The sequence below is a fragment of the Brassica napus genome, unplaced genomic scaffold (genome assembly GCF_020379485.1).
Source record: "Brassica napus cultivar Da-Ae unplaced genomic scaffold, Da-Ae ScsIHWf_2321;HRSCAF=2994, whole genome shotgun sequence".
Lineage (NCBI taxonomy): Eukaryota > Viridiplantae > Streptophyta > Magnoliopsida > Brassicales > Brassicaceae > Brassica > Brassica napus.
In genome coordinates, this window is record NW_026015700.1 from 43,816 (window position 1) to 65,840 (window position 22,025).

Below are 22,025 nucleotides of genomic sequence, written 5' to 3' on the forward strand. Positions count from 1 at the left end.
TCATATCTCTTTCTAAAAACTACATAACAAAATGAAATACGTGGTAAGCCATAAGCAACTACTAAATGTTTCCAAATGTTGAAAGCTTTGTAGTTTTATAAGTTGTTTGTTAATCACCAAAAAAAGTTGTCCTAAGATTTCGCCAAATGGCCGCTAAATGATAACTATTACAAAACTTGTCCAAGTGGACGATGTAATACGAGCAAAATATATGGCATTATATTTGGTGACGCTACCCGTTGGAATAGACCAAGGTTCCTTCCTGCAACGTAAGCGAAGCTCAAAAGAGACACGAAGCTGATGTCGACGGTTCATTGGGCGCCCTTGCCCTCCGGTGGCTTACACATGGCTCAACTTCTTTTTGTTTTGGCTCAACCTTTTCGTTTCTCTCTGACTTTTCTTTTACCCTATGATTACAATGTTTTCAGTTATATTTCTGGCAATTTCGTTTTTTTTTTCTTATTAAAACTGAGTCTGATGTTGACAACATCAAAACACTATATGAATCTTATACCATCTTTGTCAACATACCAGTCGTTTTATTTAAATCACCAGATGAGTTTGTTCAAATACAGTAAATTACTATAAAACAATGCTAAAACTTTCAAATTTTATTAATATAAAACATTGTTTTAATTTTTCAAACATATGTTTATAATAATAGTATATTCAAACTTAAAATGTTAATAAAAATGATAGTATATATAAAACTGAAGCTATAATTCAAAATACGGATAAAAGTTATTATTTTATATTCTTTCAGTATATTAAATAGTAATTTATATATTATATTTGAATGCGGATTTTAGATGGATTTACAAAAATTATAATCTTATAGACAAATTCGAATGATTAGAACTAACATCATAAATATATGTGTGTATATATCAGAAAATGTAGAAATATATAGTATATAATCATATAGTCAAGATCCCTGAATAGGAAAAAAAGTTACATATGCAAATTTTTTTTTTTGAATAGGAAAAAAAACTTACATATGCAATTTTCTTTTCTTTGAAAATATCAATAAATATTTCAATTGAATAGAATGGCAGCTACGTAATTAACATTTTTCAATAAAACAATAATTGATTGATTTTTTATTAATACGTACCCATAAAGGCCAATAGACATGCCTCTTGTGACTTGTGAGTGCATAGGTACGAAACTTCTTTCAAATTGCCTCTTGTGAGTTTCATAGCTAAGAAACTTCTTTCAAATTACTAGTCGCTAGTCAACTCCCGCGGCCCTCAAGTTACGCTTCGATACTTAACCTCGTTTTAAATGGGATGCTAAATTCTCAAGTCTACTTTGATCTTACAACATTTCATCCAAATCAATCATATACATATATCAAATTTTATTCAACTAATTATTTTCCTTTATAAGAAAACATGTTGAACTTTTTACAAGGAAAAAAAAAACATGTTAAAGTCAAACTATTTCTTGCATGCAAGATTAATTAAGGAAAAACATAGTTTACCATGTTTTTTGGTTAGTGCAGTCTCTTGAAGTAATCATTTTCGGGGTTCACAAGAAAAAACGTAATCATTTTCGATCTTGAGTTTCTAATATCACAACATTTTGACATGCATAATTTCAAAAAGTTATACAACTGAACCAAGCGAGGACGGCTCAGTCATGAGGGAGCTTTGGCCCCAGTTCGAATTCGGATTCGAATTTTGCTGGCCACCTTCGATTAAAATGAGGTAAAAAATGCGGTTTTCCATAATGTCTTCTATGGAGGTATATCTAGGCGCTAATCAGGTTCTTTTCGGGATGTCCGGATTACCTGGATTATTAAAAAAAAAAAGTTATACAACTGTTTGTTGGTCAAATGTATTGAATAGAACTAAAATATACTTAGCTTAAAGATACTCTTTCAAACAAGTTACATGAGAAAATAGCGGCATGTGTTTAATAAGTGCTCACATGGTGAAATTGTTCGGTTCCTCCATATCAGCTTTAGTTTTGCTAACGTACCTCTTTCACTTTCCTACAAAATGTCTAGAAATAACAGTATTTTATAACAACATTTTTTCTTTCAATCAACGCCTGTGGTCATCTTTTAATTTATGTTTAAATACACTAGAGCCTTTCTTTGCGCTACGCGCGGAAAAGTGGGTTGATGGTGTACTCCTCGATGATAAGTTTCAATATTTCTGTTTGTAATAGGAGTGTGTTGATGGTGTACTCCCCGATGATAAGTTTCAATGTTTTTGTTTGTAATAGGGGTACTGATTTATCCAAAATGAAGAGAAGCTTGAGTGCCAAGCTTTATTCGGAGAAACCATTGTTGAGAAATGGTTGGAAGGAATGTAATCAGAGAACTGGTTGCCTGATGAATAAATAGATTTCAGACCGGTTGACCGGTTAATCTCAGGTATGTCACTGGATAAGGAGTTTGTTCATTATGCTAATGGTGCGTAAAGCCGAAAAGTCCATTATGGGTTCCTGAGTATGAGTTATATGAGGCACTAACGCAGTATCGTTTGTTATGTTTGACTGGATCGTGTATCTTTATTATTCTTGAACTATTATTACTTAACCAAAAACATATAAGATTTGAATGCTCGTAACCCGTTTGCGTAAAGCCAAAAACAGTAATGTTTTAGATCACAATATTTAAAAAAAAAAAATTAATATATGTGAATGCATAGGTAATATATAACCCAATCCTTCAAACATCCAAACATCAATGATGTGGAAACATTCAAACATCACATATTCATTATAGTTCATTTGACTATGTATTTGTATTAATAATTAATTTTTTATTAAGTATTATTCTCAGCTTTTTTTTTGTGAATATATATTTTCTAGATCAGTTGACAAAAAAATCAATTAAACATTTTTTAACTTTATATAAAACATAGTTAATAAAACTTTATATAAAACATAGTTTAAAGTTCAAAAATATAACAAAGCTTTTATATTCAAATATAACATAGCTTACATATAAGTCGTAAAAAAAAAAGCTTTCATATTAAAAAAAAAAAGCTTTTATATAAAAACGGCTGCTCTCATAGCTACTACAAAATACTTAAAAATAATGTGCATGTATCTACTGCAAAATAAACACATTGACTGCATCACTTTCTTTTTTTTCTTAGTCATTTTAAAGTTTGATTGGTAAAACACAGCCATTCTCTGTGCCTACTAACAATCTTAGTTTCTTCATTTTCAGAGAAATGATTAAGTGCAGGCTCAGTTATAACATGTTCTGTTTAAGGGAGTATCGAAAGAAAAAAATCAAGCAAGCAAACTAAAAGTTAAAGGCTCAATCAAAGATGGAAAAAGCATCAGATATAACAAAAGTAAAATAACCAAACATCAAACTTGAAGAAAAAACATTAAAATGAGTGTAACCATCGTTATTTTAAGAAAGATAAGTTCAATGTTGCAAAACCAAGGTCTGAAAATGAAAAGAAATGAAGCATAGAATTTTAGTAACCATAAAACCACCACTAATCACACCTTAGCCACATTTGGCTCTCTTAGGCTCTTCTCCCTCAATCTTTTCAGCAGCCCTTTTCACCCTCTCACCATCGGATTCTTCTAAATTGACTCCAATATCTGGATCTTCTGGAGTGAGCACCTTTGTCACAGTCAAAGTTTGGGTCTTGCCAGTCAAATTGTGGGTTGATACCTTCACAATGAACTTGCGAGTCTGGCCTATGGTATCAATCAGAGCTTGAGGGACCGGAACCAAGTGATCAGATCCTTCATCCTCGTTGGCCTAATATACATTTAAACAATTGTCACTATACATTTTTAAATATATTGGGAGTATACAGTTAAATAACAAAGCCAGACAGGTTTGTAACTACCTCGAAATAACTCTCAACCAACTCAGAAGCCTTCTTCCCAGACAGCTCATGACCAGAGTCACCAAGGAGCACAAAAACCGCCTGGTCATTATTGTCGTACACAGATATCTTGGCTAGGTACCTGTATTATGAGAAGATTAATAGTGAATGCATCGAACGCATGAGTATAGGTAAAATGAATCACTTACTGTGCAACACCAACAATATCACTCTTCCCACACTTTTTACACATAAGGGTGGTAGGCCCTTTGGTTGCCTTTGTGTGGCACCCACCACAGCCTATGTAATACCATCCCGAACCATGTACAACATCACCAATGGTGGCTATGCACTCAAACCAAGCAACCTGCACAATACTTTTTATCAGAAACTAAGACTATCCTACTGAATATTTATACATTGATAATGCACGAACTTAGCATCTGCCTGCTTCATATAAGAAAAGAGCTCGCCTATGGTCACTGTCTCAGTCTTAGTGACAACGTCTGCATCAACTCTCTTAGCAACATCCAAGTTCGAGTTCAACCTGAGGACAACCTCCAAACATCAATTGCGATACTGAAATAACAAAAACGATATTTAAAACAGGAATGCTTACCAATTGAGATAATCTTGGGTTGCTTGAACATCACTGTCCATAAATATCCTTGACGACACCATAGAAGAGAGACATAGGGCACCTACAACGGTTGCAATGTTATAATACATAGGAAACTATAGTGTAAAACGAATCGTGGAGTTATGCATATATATATCTAACATTTGTTATTGCAGAACCTATTGGGGTTAATCAACTATCAATTATTCACATACTTTTCAAATGTCTCATAGCTGATAAGCTCTAAATTCAATTAACGCAGGTCTACTGCTCAAAACTAACCTAACCAGATAAGATTCCTTGACCATCCTATGCAACTTCTTAAAATGATAAGAAAAAGCTGATGATACAAACCTCCATATCGTTTCGGGTTTAAGGTGGTGACTAAGATAACACTCGCAGTTCCTCCAGACGCCTTGAATCTTTCACCAAAGTCTGAAGCAGCCTTGTCCCAGAGGTACATCTTCATCACCGGACCACTATAACATCCAATATACATGTGGTAAGAGAGTCGATATATGAATATGAAATGAGATATAGAGTAGCTTACTCATGTGTTTGAACATGAAGCAAAACTCGTCGGGTTGAAGCTATCTCGGCTTCATCTACCACGAGACTGTCATTGAGGACCTGCCCATTCACAAGTTTGATGTGGCCAACATAATCTGCAAAAGAAAAAAATCAAACTCAATACTTTATATTTTATAAACCCAGCCATGAAACATAAATACCTAAGACTGGATCAAAACATTATCATAGCCTAACAATGCTGGATATATTTCATCGAGTAAGAACACATCATATATGATTAGATTAAACATGATACTATACAAACAGTGAGAACTTACCATAAAGATCCCCTTTCAAGTCGCAGGCAGCATTGAACTCCTCATATCCATAGAATCGGAAACGGTCCTCAGGGAAACAAACCGAACTGTCCTCTAGATCAGAGAGGACAGAGGTCGATGAGAAGGTGATGGTGACACTTGGCTCGGATACCCGATACAATGTCTTGTTATTAGACCCGAAAAAATTATGGAGCCTGTAAATGCCACCAGCTCTCATGTGTGGCAAATAAGTGTCCATCCTCCCAGCTGGGATGAAGCCCTGAATAATAGTTTCCTGTTAACAACATTAAAGAGATTGAGTTGAATTAGAAAAGTTAGTCAGTAAATCTTTTTTAAAAAAAAATTATCATAAGCTTTGAATAAACGGCTTATACCTCTTGGTCGATGAGAAGCATTTCGAGACCGATAAGCAACTTCGTCCGAACATTGCGAGCTTCCCAAAAGTGGATCAACCGAAACCTCAACTCGCCTTCATGAGCTCCAAATTTCACATCTTTGAAAGACATCACTCTCCCAACGTTGGCGGAGACAATAGCTTTTCCCCTGACGCCAGAGGAGACAGCAGCTTTGCTTCTTACGCCTGAAGAGACACTGGTCTTCGTGGTCTGAATGATCGGACCTACAGAGAAATATGAGCGTTGCCATCATCATATAATTAGTTTCATCTCTGTAACACAATTGTATATGTTTTTGTATGTACCGTAGAAAAACTATTAGAAAAAAATTTACTTGTTTGATCTCACTGTCCTAAAACACAAACTCAAACTGAATAATTTTTTTTTTGGGTTATCAAAAGGATTTGGTCGGCTATATGGTATCAGAAAAAAATCATTTTCTAATATAATAGCTAGAAGCACTTTTAGCAAAAATCAAACGAAACGATTCGGTTCTTACCATTAACACAATTGTATATGTTTTTGTATGTACCGTATAAAAACTATTAGAAAAAAATTTACTTGTTTGATCTCATTGTCCTAAAACACAAACTCAAACTGAATAATTTTTTTTTTGGGTTATCAAAAGGATTTGGTCGGCTATATGGCATCAGAAAAAATAATTTTCTAATATAATAGCTAGAAGCACTTTTAGCAAAAATCAAACGAAACGATTCGGTTCTTACCACTGGGATTCTTCGAATTAGGTGAGCCGATCGAGACGCCGGAAGAGACACCTCTATTGCCGCTGGGTTTGGTCAGACTTGGAGAGGATACCAAAGCATCGCCTTTGGCTTTCTTCGAGTGGGGATTGCCGATTGAGAGGCCGGAAGAGACATCGTGTGTGCCGATAGGCTTGATCGGACCGGAAAAGTCGCCAGCCTCACCGTCTTTTGGTTTCTCCGAGCGGGAATCACCAGAGAACGCAGATTTTCCGTTGGAACTCATTGCAATAGCGATGTACTAATGAGAATATAGAACGAAGTTTGATCGAAATAAAACTTCGATCGAGAGCTTTATAAATAAAATCTTGATGAGAAGAGCAAAGCGAATCCATAAATGAGAGTAAAGAGAGACGAAGTGGAGGATGTATTGTTGGTTCGAGGATCGAATCGTGAAACGGAACGGAGAAGAGGAAGATCAAAAGGTACCGAATTGATAAAGGGAAGTAGGGTTGAAGGACTGACGAAGGATCTCGAGTCGGCACTTCTCGTTCTCCGTCTTTAGAAATAGTGGGCTTTATGGCCCAGCTAATATCACGTCAAATTTTTATGAAACCGCGAGCTTCATAGCCCAAACCATATCACGTTGGTTTTTAAAAAAAAATGCAAAGCTCAGATGACGTGTCAAAACATTATAAGGTGATTGGTTGATTAAACTGTCCGACGTGGACAGCGTTTCTGATCAGTATATCGCCCTTTTAATACTTGTTTGATGCCGCAAAAAATTTTATAGGCGTTGATTGGAAGAAAAAAAATTATTATAAAGTACTATATTAATTTTACATGCCGCAAATTTCTAACAAATTACTCTCTCTATTTTACAAATAATTTTTAATTATATATATTAAAAATAATTAATGCTCAAATATAAATATATATAGTTTTCACTAAACAATTTTCTATAACTAAATCAACAGTAATTTTTACAATATAACTTTTGTCGCTAATTATTTCTGATATCTAATCAAATTATGCCAGGACCTAGAAAATACGAAAGCAATAATAGGATTAAAAATTTACAGCTACATCCATTCTATATACCCAACCAACAAAATCAATCGGAAACGAAATGAAGCAGGCACGTATAGAAAGTTCTTGTCGATTAATTCCTATAACACGTACCCAGTCATATTATAATGTTCTAGAATAGATATTCCTTGGAAAAGACGTACAAAACAACATCATCTCAAATGTTATACTTCAACAGAAAAACGTCATTATCATTACCAAAATATTATTTATTTATACACAAATCACACATCAGCATTATCGTCAGCATCGTCAAATTGTTGTATTCTTCAATCCTTTTAAAAACCTCTCAAGAAAAGTCTCTTTAAAACAAATAACACTTGCATCAATTATAAATCCTCTGTGAATAACAAAAACCCTAGAGAAGAAACTCAAAACATGGGTCTGATTAGCAAAGAAGAAGTTAGCAAGACCAGAAGATATTCATCTTCTCTATGGAGAGGAGTCAAGACTATCTTCGTTCTCTTCACTATGCTCCTCTCTTTCATCCTCTTCTCTGCTCCTATCTTCCTCGCCGTCGCAGACGCCATCCTCCCCTCCGCCATCCTCTCCTCCTCCTCCTCTCTCCTACGCCTTTCTCCGGCGACTGTTTCTTCTCATCTAAGCAACTACGACTTCAGATACTCCCTCATCGATATTCCTATCATCTCCATCATTAGATCTGCCATTATACTATGTAAGTACCCCACAAGCTAAGTGACTAGAACACTAAAAGTCCATAGCTCTGTTCTTGAAGTTTGTATTTTTTGTATAACAGGTGTTTATGGGCTATGTGACGGACCAAAGTTATCAAGAGGTCCGTATCTGACAATAACGATGTTCTGCTCGATATCTTCGTTGATCTACGTGTCTTGTAAGGCAGCGTTTGTGTTTGGTGAGCCAGTGATCGGAGGAGGAAGTTTCAGAACAGAGGAAGTGGCTCTGTTTGTGTGTTCGTCGGTCTTAGCCATCGGTCATATCGTTGTGGCGTATAGAACAAGTTGTAGAGAGAGAAGAAAGCTACTAGTCTTCAAGATCGACATCGAATCCGTAAGTTTCTCAACTTTTTTATTTAATTATATCAACTTTAGCCGTTACAGAAACATTATGGGGAGAACATTATTAGTATTTAAAAATTAAAAGGCAGTTTTGAATTGCTTAATATTCAAATCTTGTATTATATATTTTGATTTAAAAATATATATGTAGATATGCTCTTCTTCTACCACTAATAAAAATCAGACTCGGTCAGGAATAGCATGTGACTTTAGATATTATTTATATAGTCAACGATTTGAATTAATTTACACATTTTTGGCACTATAGGGTTCTTGAAGTTCATATGTAGTTTATAGGTTAGAAAATGACTGGTCAATTTAGAAGGTTTGATTTTTCATCCCCAAAAAGAAAAATTGAATTTTGAGTAACAAGACACATTTTCATATTTAAAACAATTTAATTCAAACCTAATTGGATAGTGACAGTTAGGGGCCCTCAAAAGAATAAATCACATTAGAGTGAAACGGATGTTTCCGAGTGGGAACCGTGTGGGATGAATAAAATAAATCATGGGCTGCTTTACTAATCTTCTAAGATATTTATAAAAATTAAATCCCTTATATATTATTTGAGAAGCATTGCAACATTTTTTTGTAGCCACATGTCATCACTAGAATGATTTTTAGAATCCTTAGAAAAATAGGTTGGTCCATCTAAATATATAATAAACTTTTTATTAAACCACAATAAATACATTATTAATGTGCTTTATTATTTCCTTAAATAAGATTACGGAATTGCCTAATAAGGCTAAAGTATATATGACAATTAATGATTTTGAATAATAAAGATTTGATAAGAATAAGTGTGTATTATAATAATATTTGTTTAATTTTAAGCTATTAAAATAAATTAAACAATCATAATAACCATATAATAAAAATTAAAAAAATTATTTATATATTATATTTTGAATTTTTAAAAACGAGTATAAATTCACATTCAAATTTTGTGATCTATCATTTAAAAATTTTGTAGTTATGACATGATACAAATAATTAAAAAATAATATAAGTTGAAAGTCTCATTTAATAAGTATCAAAAATAAAAGATATATAAATATATGTATCATTTTAAATTAAACTATATGCCATATAAAAATACATAAATATCTTAATTTTGAAATTTACTTTGAACATTTTGATAAAAAATTTGAAAAAATATTGAGAACTTAATTTTTTAAAATATTATAAATTATTTAAACCATAAATCTCACAGTGAAAATTTTGTTATCACTAATTTAGATTTTTTGCTATAACAGATACAAATGATAAAAAAAAAATATGAGCAAAAAGCATCATCTAATAAATATTAATATTAAAATATGCCGTATATATGTTACTATCATTTAAATTTAGTTAAATTTATATATTATATGTTCGCACCAATTTAATTATATAAGTAATAGATAATGAATTTTTAATTATTCAATATCTATTTATTATTTCATAATATGTTATAAACATATAATATATAAAAATTATTTTATATATAATGTTCATTCCGCGCAAGGCGCGGATCTTAACCTAGTACTGTAGATATTAATAAAGCATTAGGACATGACAACGTCACTAACACCTAGGACATGCCACGTGATTTTAAATTTAACTGCGACTAAATAAACTTTTTTTTGAACACCTACTGTGACTAAATAAACAAATTAAGGTTTTAATCTTGTGTTTGTGGTAATCTGATTGCAGGTTTCAGCTTGTAAGAATGTGTTTCCTCGATACCAGAAGATCCTCCTACAAGAGAGACTCAAATAGCTAATAGTAGACAAACGACACTTGTACATATTTATACTTCCAGTACAGCTTTATGTATATAAATATAAGTATCAAATGCAACATCTTCTGAATTTTGGTCTCTCCTTTCAAGTTTCAGGTAACAAAATCCACCCCATCGTTGTTTATACTATTGATATTTTCATATTATGAGGACCACCAACTTGCATATACTAACTATAAACTTGATTATTGAATATAAAAGTTGCTTTAATTACTATCATTTTCGGAGTGTGAGTCATGTATAGTGGAGGTAACCAATTTGAGAATATTTGTATTGATAATGTTGTTTTTTTTTTTTGTAACAGAAAGGTCCAAAGGATAATCTGTAGAGGGAAGAACAGATAACGAATGGGGCTTACTATAACACACTATGCTTTTCCGTGTGAGAATACAAAAGACAATTCCAATGGATTGGCAGTGTTACTATATTATAGATTTTAAATTAGGTAGACACACACAAAAAACGAATCATTATAGTTTTGATTTACTCTTTCCTTTAATGAATGATCCACCGTTACACTTTTGTCTTTTTGTTTTGTTTGTTGTATAAACAATGTTTTCATCAAATGAGATAAGAAGCCGAAGGCATCTTTCTTCCACTCCTTTCTAAGCAGACAAATAAACAAAAAGGATATGTATGTTTGTAAACTTGTCTATGGACATTTTTGAAACTCCGCAAGAGAACGTGAACCTCGTGGATTTTTCTCACGGTTGAAATACTTCATTTTCTTATGTGACAGTCGAATTCAAAAACTTGTTGTAAAAGCGTGTTTTATGTGGTAAAGTACGTTAACTAATTTATTAAACAAGATCTGATGCTGAATTTAGAAAATATACTCACAAAAAAAATCCACAACTCAATACAAAAATAACATTATCGTTTATATCATCAATAGATACTATGACAGACTAGAATAAGGTTATGAAACCGTAATCAGTTTACTGGATCGGACTAATTAAGCCGTTGATAAGCTATACTTAGTTGGAGGATTTGGTCCAAATGTCTATCGTGTATAGTCCGTTAGAAACATGAGGTCGAGGGCCTTAAAACTGGACCTAACGATTGAGACAAATATAAATCGAAAACATGCTTTCCTCTACTTATTGTGGACAATGACAAAAGGAAAACTTAAGTAGACTTGACCCATGAGGAGTGAATGAGTGAAGATCAAAACAGTAAATGTTAAGAGGATAGCAATCAATACACACGCGAGGTTAACCGGAAGTCCACACGGTTTATCTGCGGAAATTTATCATCCGTTGATTCTTATTTGGTTTTTTCATATTTCTAAATTTTTGGTTCATATTAAAATGTTTAACTACACGTAGACTCTTCGAAACTTATGGATAAAAAAATGTTATGGAATTTTCGTACGAAGAATAATTCGTATTTTAGAGACAATATTTTGTCATGAAAATTGTGAGAATGACCTACTTCTCTACTAGCTAGATTACGAACTAAGGAGCACACCAACAAGTGTTGACCCGGTGTTCACCGCACCACACCGTTAATTAGGCGTGGCCGCTATACCTCACCGGAGCTGGGATCGAACCAGCAATAGACTATATCTTCAACGTGTGAACTCACAGCTTGAGCCACCGTCTCTACAACTCGATCGCCTCGCTCTCTTTCTCTCTAAGAACAAGAATGGTGATTCTGATAAAACTGATCTAACAACCTAATCAGCTCAGATAATCAACCTTATCCACAGCTAACCAACCTTTATAACAACCAGGATGATTAACCGTCACACGCGTACAAACCACACGTATGTCACCTATGAGAAAGAGAACCGGTACAAATCAATTACAACTCAAACCAAACTAAACCCGTTCTGAATCTAAGCTTAATTGACAACCACCTAAACCGATCATGAGACTTGACTATAACCAACAAATCTCCTCCTTAGACAAGTCTCCCTCATCAAACAACTTAGACAAGATCTATGTTCCTCAAACTTGAAACATTATAAACCTCAGAATCAAGTACCTGATCCTCTTGCGAAGCTTCAACCAGCTCCTACCTGGAACCCATCACCGAGCTCCTCCTTGAGTCCTTAACCAGACTCTTATAGTTCTCATTCTTCAGTCTTTAGTTACCCGAAGCATCTTGAGTGCTTCTCGTAATTTGTAGACTGGCAGAACCTTCGTGAATATATCTGCAGGATTGTTTGCAGTAGCAATCTTCAAAACTTGAACTTCTCCCGCACTTATAAGATCTCTTATAAAATGATACTTGGTTGCAACATGCTTTGTCCTCTCATGGAAAACTGCATTCTTTGAAAGTGCTATTGCACTTTGCGAGTCACAGTACACTTCAACTGAGTCTTGTGGAAAGCCCAACTCCTCAGCAAATCTCTTCAACCAAACTCCTTCCTTTACTGCCTCTGATAGAGCAATATACTCTGCTTCAGTAGATGAGAGAGCTACAACCTTTTGAAGAGAAGACCTCCAACTGACTGGATTTCCTCCGACAGTAAACACCATGCCAGTGGTTGACTTCCTTATATCTAGATCTCCAGCGTAATCGGAGTCACAATAGCCTCGAACCACAAAATCTCCTTTACTCTTGAAACTCAACTTCGTATCAACTGTTCCTCTAACATATCTTAAAACCCATTTCACGGCTTGCCAATGTTCATGAACCGGTCTTGACATGAATCGACTTATGACCCCCACAACATACGCCAAATCAGGACGAGTTCCAACCATAGAATACATTATACTTCCCAGTGCACTCTGGTATGGAATATTCTTCATACGCTCTTCCTGTTCCTGATACTCCTTATCAGTAGGCGTTTTCAACTTGAAATGAGCTCCTAAGGGAGTAGTAACTAACTTTGATTGATCCATGTTAAACTTCCCCAAAAACTTCCAGAGATAATCTTCTTGAGAAACAGATAACTCTCTCTTGTCGCGATTTCTCGTTATCTCCATGCCTAGGATCTTCTTTGCATCTCCAAGATCCTTCATATCAAATTCAGAACTGAGCTCTGCCTTTAACTTCTGAACCTGACTCTTGTCGACAGAAGCTATTAGGATGTCGTCGACATAGAGTAACATATAGATGTAGACACCCTTCTCATTCTGTTTGAAATACACGCAAGAATCATACTCACTCCTGATATAACCTTGCGCACGAACAAAATCATCAAACCGCTTGTTCCACTGTCTCGGGCTCTGTTTCAACCCGTATAGCGATCTCTTCAGTCTGCACACTTTGTCTGGAAACTGTTTATCCACAAAACCCTCTGGCTGTTCCATAACTATAAACTCATCAAGGTTCCCGTGAAGAAAAGCCGTCTTCACATCCATCTGTTGAAGTTCCATGTCATAATAAGCAACAGCTGATAACATGTACCTTATAGACACATGCTTTACCACAGGAGCGAAAATCTCTTGATAATCCACCCCTTCCTTTTGAGAGTAGCCTTTAGCAACTAATCTCCCTTTAAACCTCGGTGGTTCTACCCCTGTGATGCCTGCTTTTCTTTTAAAGATCCACCTGCAGCCTATAGCCTTTTGATCTACAGGTCTGTCTATCAGCTCCCACGTATTATTTGCTTCCAGTGAAGTCATTTCCTCAAGAGCTGCTTTGTACCACTTGTCACTATCAGCATCCATCATCGCTTCCTGATATGAGTTAGGCTCCGACGCTGTATCTTCTGACAGTAGACACACGTAGCACGCAAACTGATCTTCACCATCAGTATCTTCACACACATAATCTTTCAGTCGTGCTGGAAGCTTCGTAATTCTTCTGGCTCTGTCTCTTGCCAACTGATAACCTTCTTCTTCATTTGTATTTGACGTTGAATCAGTGCTTGACTGTTCCTCAGAAGATTCTCCCAAGGTAAGACTCTTCTCTTCCTTAGCACTATCTTCACCAGACTCTAATCTGATAATTTGAGAATCTGAATCCTCATTCTCATGTTCTGTAAGTCGAACCTTGACTTCCTTATATACTTTATCTTCTTGAAAAACAACATTTCTGCTAATAACCATCTTCTCATCCTCCAGAAGCCATACCTTGAAACCTTTTGTGCCTTCAGGATAACCAGTAAACACGCCTTTCTTAGCTCGTGGTTGAAGCTTACCTTCCACTGAATGAACATATGCTATGCATCCAAATCTTTTTAAACCACTGAGATCAGGCATAAATGATGACCACCGTTCTTCAGGGACCTCAAAATCCAGAGCAGACGACGGTGACCTGTTGATGAGATAAACCGAAGTAGCAGCTGCTTCTGCCCAGAATTTTACTTCCAAACCACTCTCACTTAACATGCTGCGGACCTTGTTCATGATGGTGCGGTTTAACCTCTCTGCTATGCCATTCTGCTGAGGCGTATAGGTACACGTCCTGTGTCTCACTATCCCATGCTCCTTGCAGAAGTTGTCGAACTGATGATTACAAAATTCCAAACCGTTGTCGGTTCTCAATCTCTTTACTTTCCTCTCACTCTGGATCTCTACCATCTTCTTCCATTCCACAAAGCTTTGAAATGCTTCATCTTTAAATCTCAAGAAGTACACCCACACCTTCCTACTGTAGTCATCTGTGAATGAAATCAAATATTGCTTCTGACTTAAACTCGGAGGAACACTCGGAGAACCCCAAAGATCAGAGTGTATGTAGTCCAGTTTGTCTTTAGTGTTGTGCTTTCCTTGTGAGAAACTGACTCTGTGTGTCTTCCCCTTCACACAGTCTTCACAAAACTCCAGATCACCAACTTCGCTCTTCCCGAAACAGTTCTTCTTTTTCAATACTTCCATTCCTTTCTGGCCTAGATGTCCCAATCTGCTGTGCCACAGTTGAGTGTTACTTAAAGGCCGGCTTATTGTGGTGACTGAGCTTGATTCTCCCGATGAGAACGAATAGTTCTTTGCCTTGGCTTGCAAAAAATACAAAGATTGTCTCCGTGCTCCTTTCATGAATACAGTGCACCCCTTGATCACTTTGAGAACTCCATTAGCTGCTTTAAACTCGCAGCCTCTTTCTTCTAACGTTCCCATGGATATCAAGTTTCTTGAAATATCCGGCATGAACCTCACGTCTTGTAACAAGAAAGTTGTGCCATCAGGATTCTGAAACCTGACCGACCCAACGCCTTTTATCTCAGATACAGAGTTGTTTGCCATCCTAACTCTCCCTGCATTAGTCTCTTGAAGGTCGATGAACACATCCCTTCGTGGAGTCATATGGAACGAACATCCAGTATCCAACACCCATTCTTCCTTATCTGCTTCAACGGTATTTGCCTCTGCAACTAGCAGTCCAACAAGGTCTTTCGCATCATCTCTGGCCATAGATGCTTCACCTTTATCTTGTCCATGCTTCTGATCCTTGTTCCTTTCTAACCATTTGTAACATTGCTTCTTGAAATGACCCTCCTTTCCACATATCCAACAAAGTCTCTTACCGTCATTGCTCTTTGACCTTGGCCTGTTGTTGTACTTGCTTGTGGAGTGGTTTCGAGTTCTGCTCTCCGTTCTACCCCTCACATAGTTGCCTTCGCCACTTGACTTTGCAGGAGATGAATCTTTATACTCCATTTCCTTGGATTTTGCTGCGCTAGCCACTTCATCCAATCTGATAGCTTCTCTGCTATACTTCAGAGTTTCTTTGAGAGAGTCATATCTACTTGGCAATGCGTTGAGAAGCAAGATAGCTTGTACTTCCTCTGGGATCTCTATGTTGAGATTGCTGAGATCCGCTATGAGCTTGAGGAAGTCATCAACATTCTGATCAATTGTTCTGGAGTCTTGCATACGGAACGAGTACACCTTGAGCTGAGCATGTACTCGATTGGGCAGTGTCTTTGCCATATACAACTTATCCAGTAATTCCCATGCTTCCAACGCTGTTGTGCACTTATCAAGTTTCCTGAGAACATGATCTCCTACACTCATGAAGATTATGTTCATCGCCTTCTCATCTCTCTCAGATCTTGCAGTTTCTTCAAGATCTCGTTTCTTCTTGGACTCCTCGTCTTCATCGTCTGTCTTCGCCGTCACTAAAGCTTGTGATGGTGGTGACAGAGTGTCTTTCAAACCTTGAACGCTCAGGTTTGCGATCATCCTCTTCTTCCAGATACCGAAGTCACCTGTTCCATCAAACATCTTGATTGATATCTCCATCTTCATCTTGTGCGTCGTCATCGCAAGATCCTTTCGCGATTATCCGATCGAATCACCTTTCTTGATTTCCGACTCTTTCGATCTCGACGCTTCTTCGGAATCTTCGTAACCTCAGCTCTGATACCAATTTGTGAGAATGACCTACTTCTCTACTAGCTAGATTACGAACTAAGGAGCACACCAACAAGTGTTGACCCGGTGTTCACCGCACCACACCGTTAACTAGGCGTGGCCGCTATACCTCACCGGAGCTGGGATCGAACCAGCAATAGACTATATCTTCAACGTGTGAACTCACAGCTTGAGCCACCGTCTCTACAACTCGATCGCCTCGCTCTCTTTCTCTCTAAGAACAAGAATGGTGATTCTGATAAAACTGATCTAACAACCTAATCAGCTCAGATAATCAACCTTATCCACAGCTAACCAACCTTTATAACAACCAGGATGATTAACCGTCACACGCATACAAACCACACGTATGTCACCTATGAGAAAGAGAACCGGTACAAATCAATTACAACTCAAACCAAACTAAACCCGTTCTGAATCTAAGCTTAATTGACAACCACCTAAACCGATCATGAGACTTGACTATAACCAACAAAAATATATTTTATTATGTAAAAACAAAAGTAAAGAGAGTGCATTTTAAATTCCTCAGAGTGGGATTATTATATTCCGCTAACAACCTCGTCCTAAGAACCTCATCCTAAGAGCACCATCAATGGAAAGCGTTTGATGGAGTGCTTCTTGGTGGAATCCACCATAAAAGAAGAAAACAGAGTGCTTTAGACGTCTGATTAGGCGTCGATGCTTGAGCTGTTTTGCAGGCCCCACTGACATGTGGCGGCCCGCGATTGGTTCGTTTTTATTTTTTTTATTTTTTTAAACAGAGAAAAAGATAAAAAATAAAAATAAGCTAGGATTAATGATGGTCTAAGAATCTCCATTAATTATGTTCTTAGTCTTTCCTTTAAGATTGAGCTTCATAATGTGGTTTCTTAATTTGCGTTTGTTCTTTGCTTTGCTGATTTATTCAGTTGTTCTCAGACGTTTAAAAGAAAAACAAAAGTAAAGAGAATGTTACAAAAACTTATACAATTAGGTTTATTATCACGAGAGCCCCCCAGGATCTTCCATTTACGTGTTCTTCAAACAGATACACGTTCACATCAACAGAAAATGGTAACAATACAAAAGACTCGGGTTATTTCAGACTATCATAAACAAATGTTTTTTTTTCATCAACAAATGTTTGATTTCCGTATCTACCTAGTCAAAGGAGATTTTTCAATAAACGTTTGTATATTATTAATCGAAGTGAAGATTTTGTTAAGAAAAAAAATGTATTTACTAGCCCTAAAAGTAATAATAACTGTATGTGATTAAAGAAAAATCTTTTGGTCGCCTAATACCTCGGATATCTAGTTGTTAAGAGTGTAGTATCTTTACATTTGAACACCAAAAAAAAAACATTTCATATCCACGTTTCTTGCTATATATCACAACTTCCAAATCTTTGATTAGACCAAATCATCTAGGTATAACAACAGTATGTATACGCTACCGAAAACTACTCCAAAAGTCTTAACAAATCTCCCCTTGATTTCCTCACTTTCACTTTATAAATCAAAAGACTCAGACTTTGGGGATCATTCAATTCACAGTCGAGAGACACTTCTTGTCGTTTCAACCAAGATGGGAAGGGTTTTTATCGTGGATCTGGAAGGGCAAATCTATAGTTGCAAACACTGTAACACCCATCTTACAAAAGAACAAGACATCATGTCCAAGGTTTGATCTCTTCAATATCCATGATCTTCTTCTGGTTTCACATTAATATGCAAATGATATTTTCATCTAGGGTAAATTAAAAGGTTTTGATGTCATTCATCAATAACATATACTCCCTCTGTTTCGAAATGTATGATGTTTACAAAAGTTTTTGATGTTTTAATAAGTAAAATGTTTCATATTTTAGGTTGACCAACAGTTGTGCATTAACCTTAAACATCATACATTTTGGATCACATGGAGTAATATATATAGACTACACTATAGTACTGACATTGTGTTTGTGCAGTCATTTCAATGCAGGTATGGACAAGCTTATCTCTTCAATGAAGTGTAAGTTTTCTGATTTCTTATATCAATTTTGTACTTTTAGTTCGTTATCTCTATTCCTAGTTGCGTTTTTATTGTTGTTGTTGATGATGATTAGTGTAAACATTTCAACTGGAAATGAAGAAGACAGAATGTTGATGACGGGACTTCATACGGTAACTGACATCTTCTGTGTTGGTTGTGGATCAAACGTTGGCTGGAAATACGTAAGACACCAATTTTATTTAATTAGTTGTAGTCATAATAATAGTCTAAGTTCTATTTTGATTCAGGAGTATAGTTAATCTTGGTTTTGTGTTTAATGTTTTCAGGTGACTGCCCATGATATTAACCAAAAATACAAGGAAGGAAAATCAGTTCTTGAATTGTAAGAGCCCTTTTTTTATTCTTATCAAGCATTAATCACATTTGCAAGTTCTAACATAAACAAATGCTACAAGTTTTGATTCAAGAATGTATTTGAGGTTTGATCCCAAACATTTATATCTTTTGATTTTGCAACAGGTATAAGATTGTGGGTCCTTACGATAGCAACGACTTGGTCTGTCAAGAAATTTCACGACTTGAGATATAATAATCACATGATTCTGATGACTTCTCTTGAGCTTTTTTCCTTCGCTTTTTGAGATTTCTCTTAGAATGTACATTCTTCAATTTTAGCTTATTTTTATTTATTTCTTTTTGGAATAAGTACATTTGGTACCTGAAATGACGCCTAGTTTCATAGGTTTTAATTTAGAGTTTAATCTCATTTGGGCTTTTGAGCTTTTAACAAATCTATGCCTTTCTTTGATCTCTCTTTCCCTTTCTTTGTTTGAATTTTTTTTTCTGCTCCAATCTCTTCTTCAATTCTTGAATACTTGTCTCTAATCAAGAAAATGAACAAGATCAGCCACTTACCTGAAGCTCTACTTGTTCAAATACTCTCTTTGCTTCCAACCAAAGATGTCGAGTGTTCTGACTTAACGATGGAAGCATATTTGGAAGATGGTGCCTAAACTTATCTCAATCAAAGTCAACATGAGACGTTTTCAGAGAATGTCTGTAGGCTTCTGCTTTCTCATAAATCTTCGATCCTAGAGAGTTGGAGTCTCCGTTTTAGTTAAGATAGCTGCGATGGTATGGATTTAGGAATGTGGATTGGCATCGCATACGCACATCATGTCCACCAGAGATGATTACATTTCCTTGTAAATGTACTATCTTTCATCAGTTAGTACATTTGGAGCTAAGTACAGATAAAGCAGATTGGTGGAATCTACATACGCGCATGATCAATACGTCTCCTAGATTAAAAGTCCTAAAGCTTGTCGGTGAGTGGTATTACGGAAAAGTTGGTGTAAGTTGTAAAGAATTGAACCAATCGAAGAACGTTCCTACAAAGACCAACAAGAAGAAGAGAAAGAAGTTGCCAAAAAAAAAAAAAAAAGAAAGAAGTTGCCAAATACATCCTAAGAAACGCAAATCGATTGAAAAAAGCATGTATCTCCATAAAAGGGTTTAACTCGGACGAGAGACTAGAGATGTTTCAAGTATAGTCAAGGTTTCAAATTCATCATCATGCCGCATTCTAGTTGAATGAAAAGAAAAGAAAAACTTCTATATTAATAACGAGTCTTCTTGTTTCTTAAATGTATTCTATTCAATCATTCAGTCGAATTTATCTTTGAATGAAATAACTACAGATTATGCTTTGATGATTTGATTTTTAATAAGGTGCAAATGAAAGTATGTTATGCGAATTTAACATTTACACGCAAAAAGGTATGTTATGCTAATAATCCCCACTCATGCAAGTCATCTTGCTGATTGTTGAGATTCGTGTGCTGAATGTGCCTGAGTAAATGAGTTATCACTTTACTTACTGTTGTGTTGATTGTTAGGATGAAAGTAGTGTTTTTAAACCTGTACCGAACCGGATTAAACCATATGAACCGTGAACATATCCGGATCAGGTGAATCAAAACTAGATTTGTTTATAATTTACTAATCAAAATCAATTTTAGAAAGGAATTGTTCAGATTTTTACCAAAAAATGGTAATTTAAAAAAAACATACAAACAATTTTTATTTATTTTTCATTATATTTGTAATTAAAATATTAATTTTATATTTGAAGTCAAAATATTGATTTTATATTTTATTTTCATTTGGTTTATATTTAAATTTAATTTATAATTATTTCTATCAAAAACTAATAACTAAATTTTATTATGTTTGTAAATTTTATCGAAAATAACAAACCAAACATTTAAATGATCTTTTGCATGTAGATCATATACATTCCCATTAGAAGTAATTCAATTTGATGTTATAAAAAAATCAAACATTTAGATTTAATTGTATTTTTATTCTATAATTGAACTCAGTTGAATTTGGTTGAACCTAACTGAATCTGGTCGAAACCTTATTGACGCGTAACCTAAATTTTTTTTGGTTCGGTTACTGGTCTGGTTTTAAAGCATTGGATGAAAGAGTGTAACACTTGATCTTTGTGTGTGTTTCACAAAGATGAAGAAAACATACAATATGGTTTCGTTTTTGAAGTTTCTAAAACTGGAAGAAAGATAATTTACAAAGAAACTTCTCCACTGTCCAAAATGATAACTTTGCCTTTGGGCTCTCCACTGCTTTGTCCTTGAGCCTCGATCTTGCGCACTACTTTCATTCCAGACAATACCTTCCCAAACACAACGTGATGTCCGTCCAACCTTTTTGCCAAAACACCGTTAAAAATCTCATAATCAGATAACGCTGAAAACAGAATCATCAAGCCTACTTACCAACCCGTGGTGACGGTTGTGATAAAGAACTGTGAACCGTTGGAGTCTGGTCCAGAGTTTGCCATTGATAAGACCCCTAAGATCCATTTGCAGACTCAACCCCGTAAGCTTTTCTCTTTCATTATGTATTGAGTTTTTTTACTAGCCTTAGAAGGTAGCTTTAGAGCGTTACCTGGCCCGGTGTGTTTGAGTTTGAAGTTTTCATCAGCAAACTTATCGCCATAGATCGACTCTCCACCTCTCCCATCGCCTCGTGTGAAGTCTCCACCCTGAATCATGAAGCTAGGAATGATCCTATGGAAAGTACTCCTTTGAAATAAAGAGGCTTCCCCATGTTCCCAACTCCTTTCTCTCCTGCACACAAAGGAGAGGATAAAACATCAAAACCCAAAAACACTCTTTTGTCTCAAAAGATTTAAAGACTACGAGTGTTAAAGAGGGGAAACAGAAGCTACTTGGCTACCCGTGCAAAGCGCTCGAAAGTTCTCTGCAAAGAAGGAAAAATCAATGGATTCATTAAACGGAAATCACCCCAGAGAGACAGACAATTTGAAGATGTTTCCCATCACTCTTTGACTCGAAACTGTACCTGCAGTTTTAGAACTATCTTCCCAAAAAGCCCAATGAGATCCTCCCTATATCATGAGAGACAAACGTAACAAAAGTTTAATCTATAGCATTAGCTTCA

The 22,025-nt window shown here is 35.6% G+C and overlaps 3 protein-coding genes and 1 pseudogene across 3 annotated transcripts; 2 read left to right on the forward strand and 2 right to left on the reverse strand.

Annotated features, from left to right (window-relative positions):
- Positions 1–3,289: 3,289 nt before the first annotated feature.
- On the reverse strand, positions 3,290–7,014 carry LOC125600612. The gene is made up of 10 exons (XM_048773242.1): positions 6,397–7,014; positions 5,651–5,895; positions 5,277–5,550; positions 4,979–5,093; positions 4,783–4,907; positions 4,429–4,510; positions 4,245–4,356; positions 4,019–4,176; positions 3,831–3,951; positions 3,290–3,739 (listed from the first exon to the last, which is right to left on the reverse strand). The coding sequence occupies exons 1-10, from the start codon at positions 6,656–6,658 to the stop codon at positions 3,479–3,481; spliced, it is 1,755 nt and encodes a 584-aa protein (XP_048629199.1). The 5' UTR covers positions 6,659–7,014; the 3' UTR covers positions 3,290–3,478.
- Positions 7,015–7,702: 688 nt separating this feature from the next.
- On the forward strand, positions 7,703–10,885 carry LOC106382039. The gene is made up of 4 exons (XM_048773243.1): positions 7,703–8,137; positions 8,219–8,490; positions 10,200–10,383; positions 10,592–10,885. Exons 1-3 carry the CDS (start codon positions 7,840–7,842, stop codon positions 10,263–10,265), a joined length of 636 nt encoding a protein of 211 aa, XP_048629200.1. The 5' UTR covers positions 7,703–7,839; the 3' UTR covers positions 10,266–10,383; positions 10,592–10,885.
- Positions 10,886–17,969: 7,084 nt separating this feature from the next.
- Positions 17,970–20,009, forward strand: LOC125600613 (protein yippee-like At3g55890). Its single transcript, XM_048773244.1, has 5 exons — positions 17,970–18,224; positions 18,514–18,557; positions 18,652–18,760; positions 18,866–18,921; positions 19,059–20,009. The coding sequence occupies exons 1-5, from the start codon at positions 17,985–17,987 to the stop codon at positions 19,126–19,128; spliced, it is 519 nt and encodes a 172-aa protein (XP_048629201.1). The 5' UTR covers positions 17,970–17,984; the 3' UTR covers positions 19,129–20,009.
- A 1,009-nt stretch (positions 20,010–21,018) lies between these two features.
- Positions 21,019–21,972, reverse strand: LOC125600611 (annotated as a pseudogene).
- Positions 21,973–22,025: the final 53 nt, after the last annotated feature.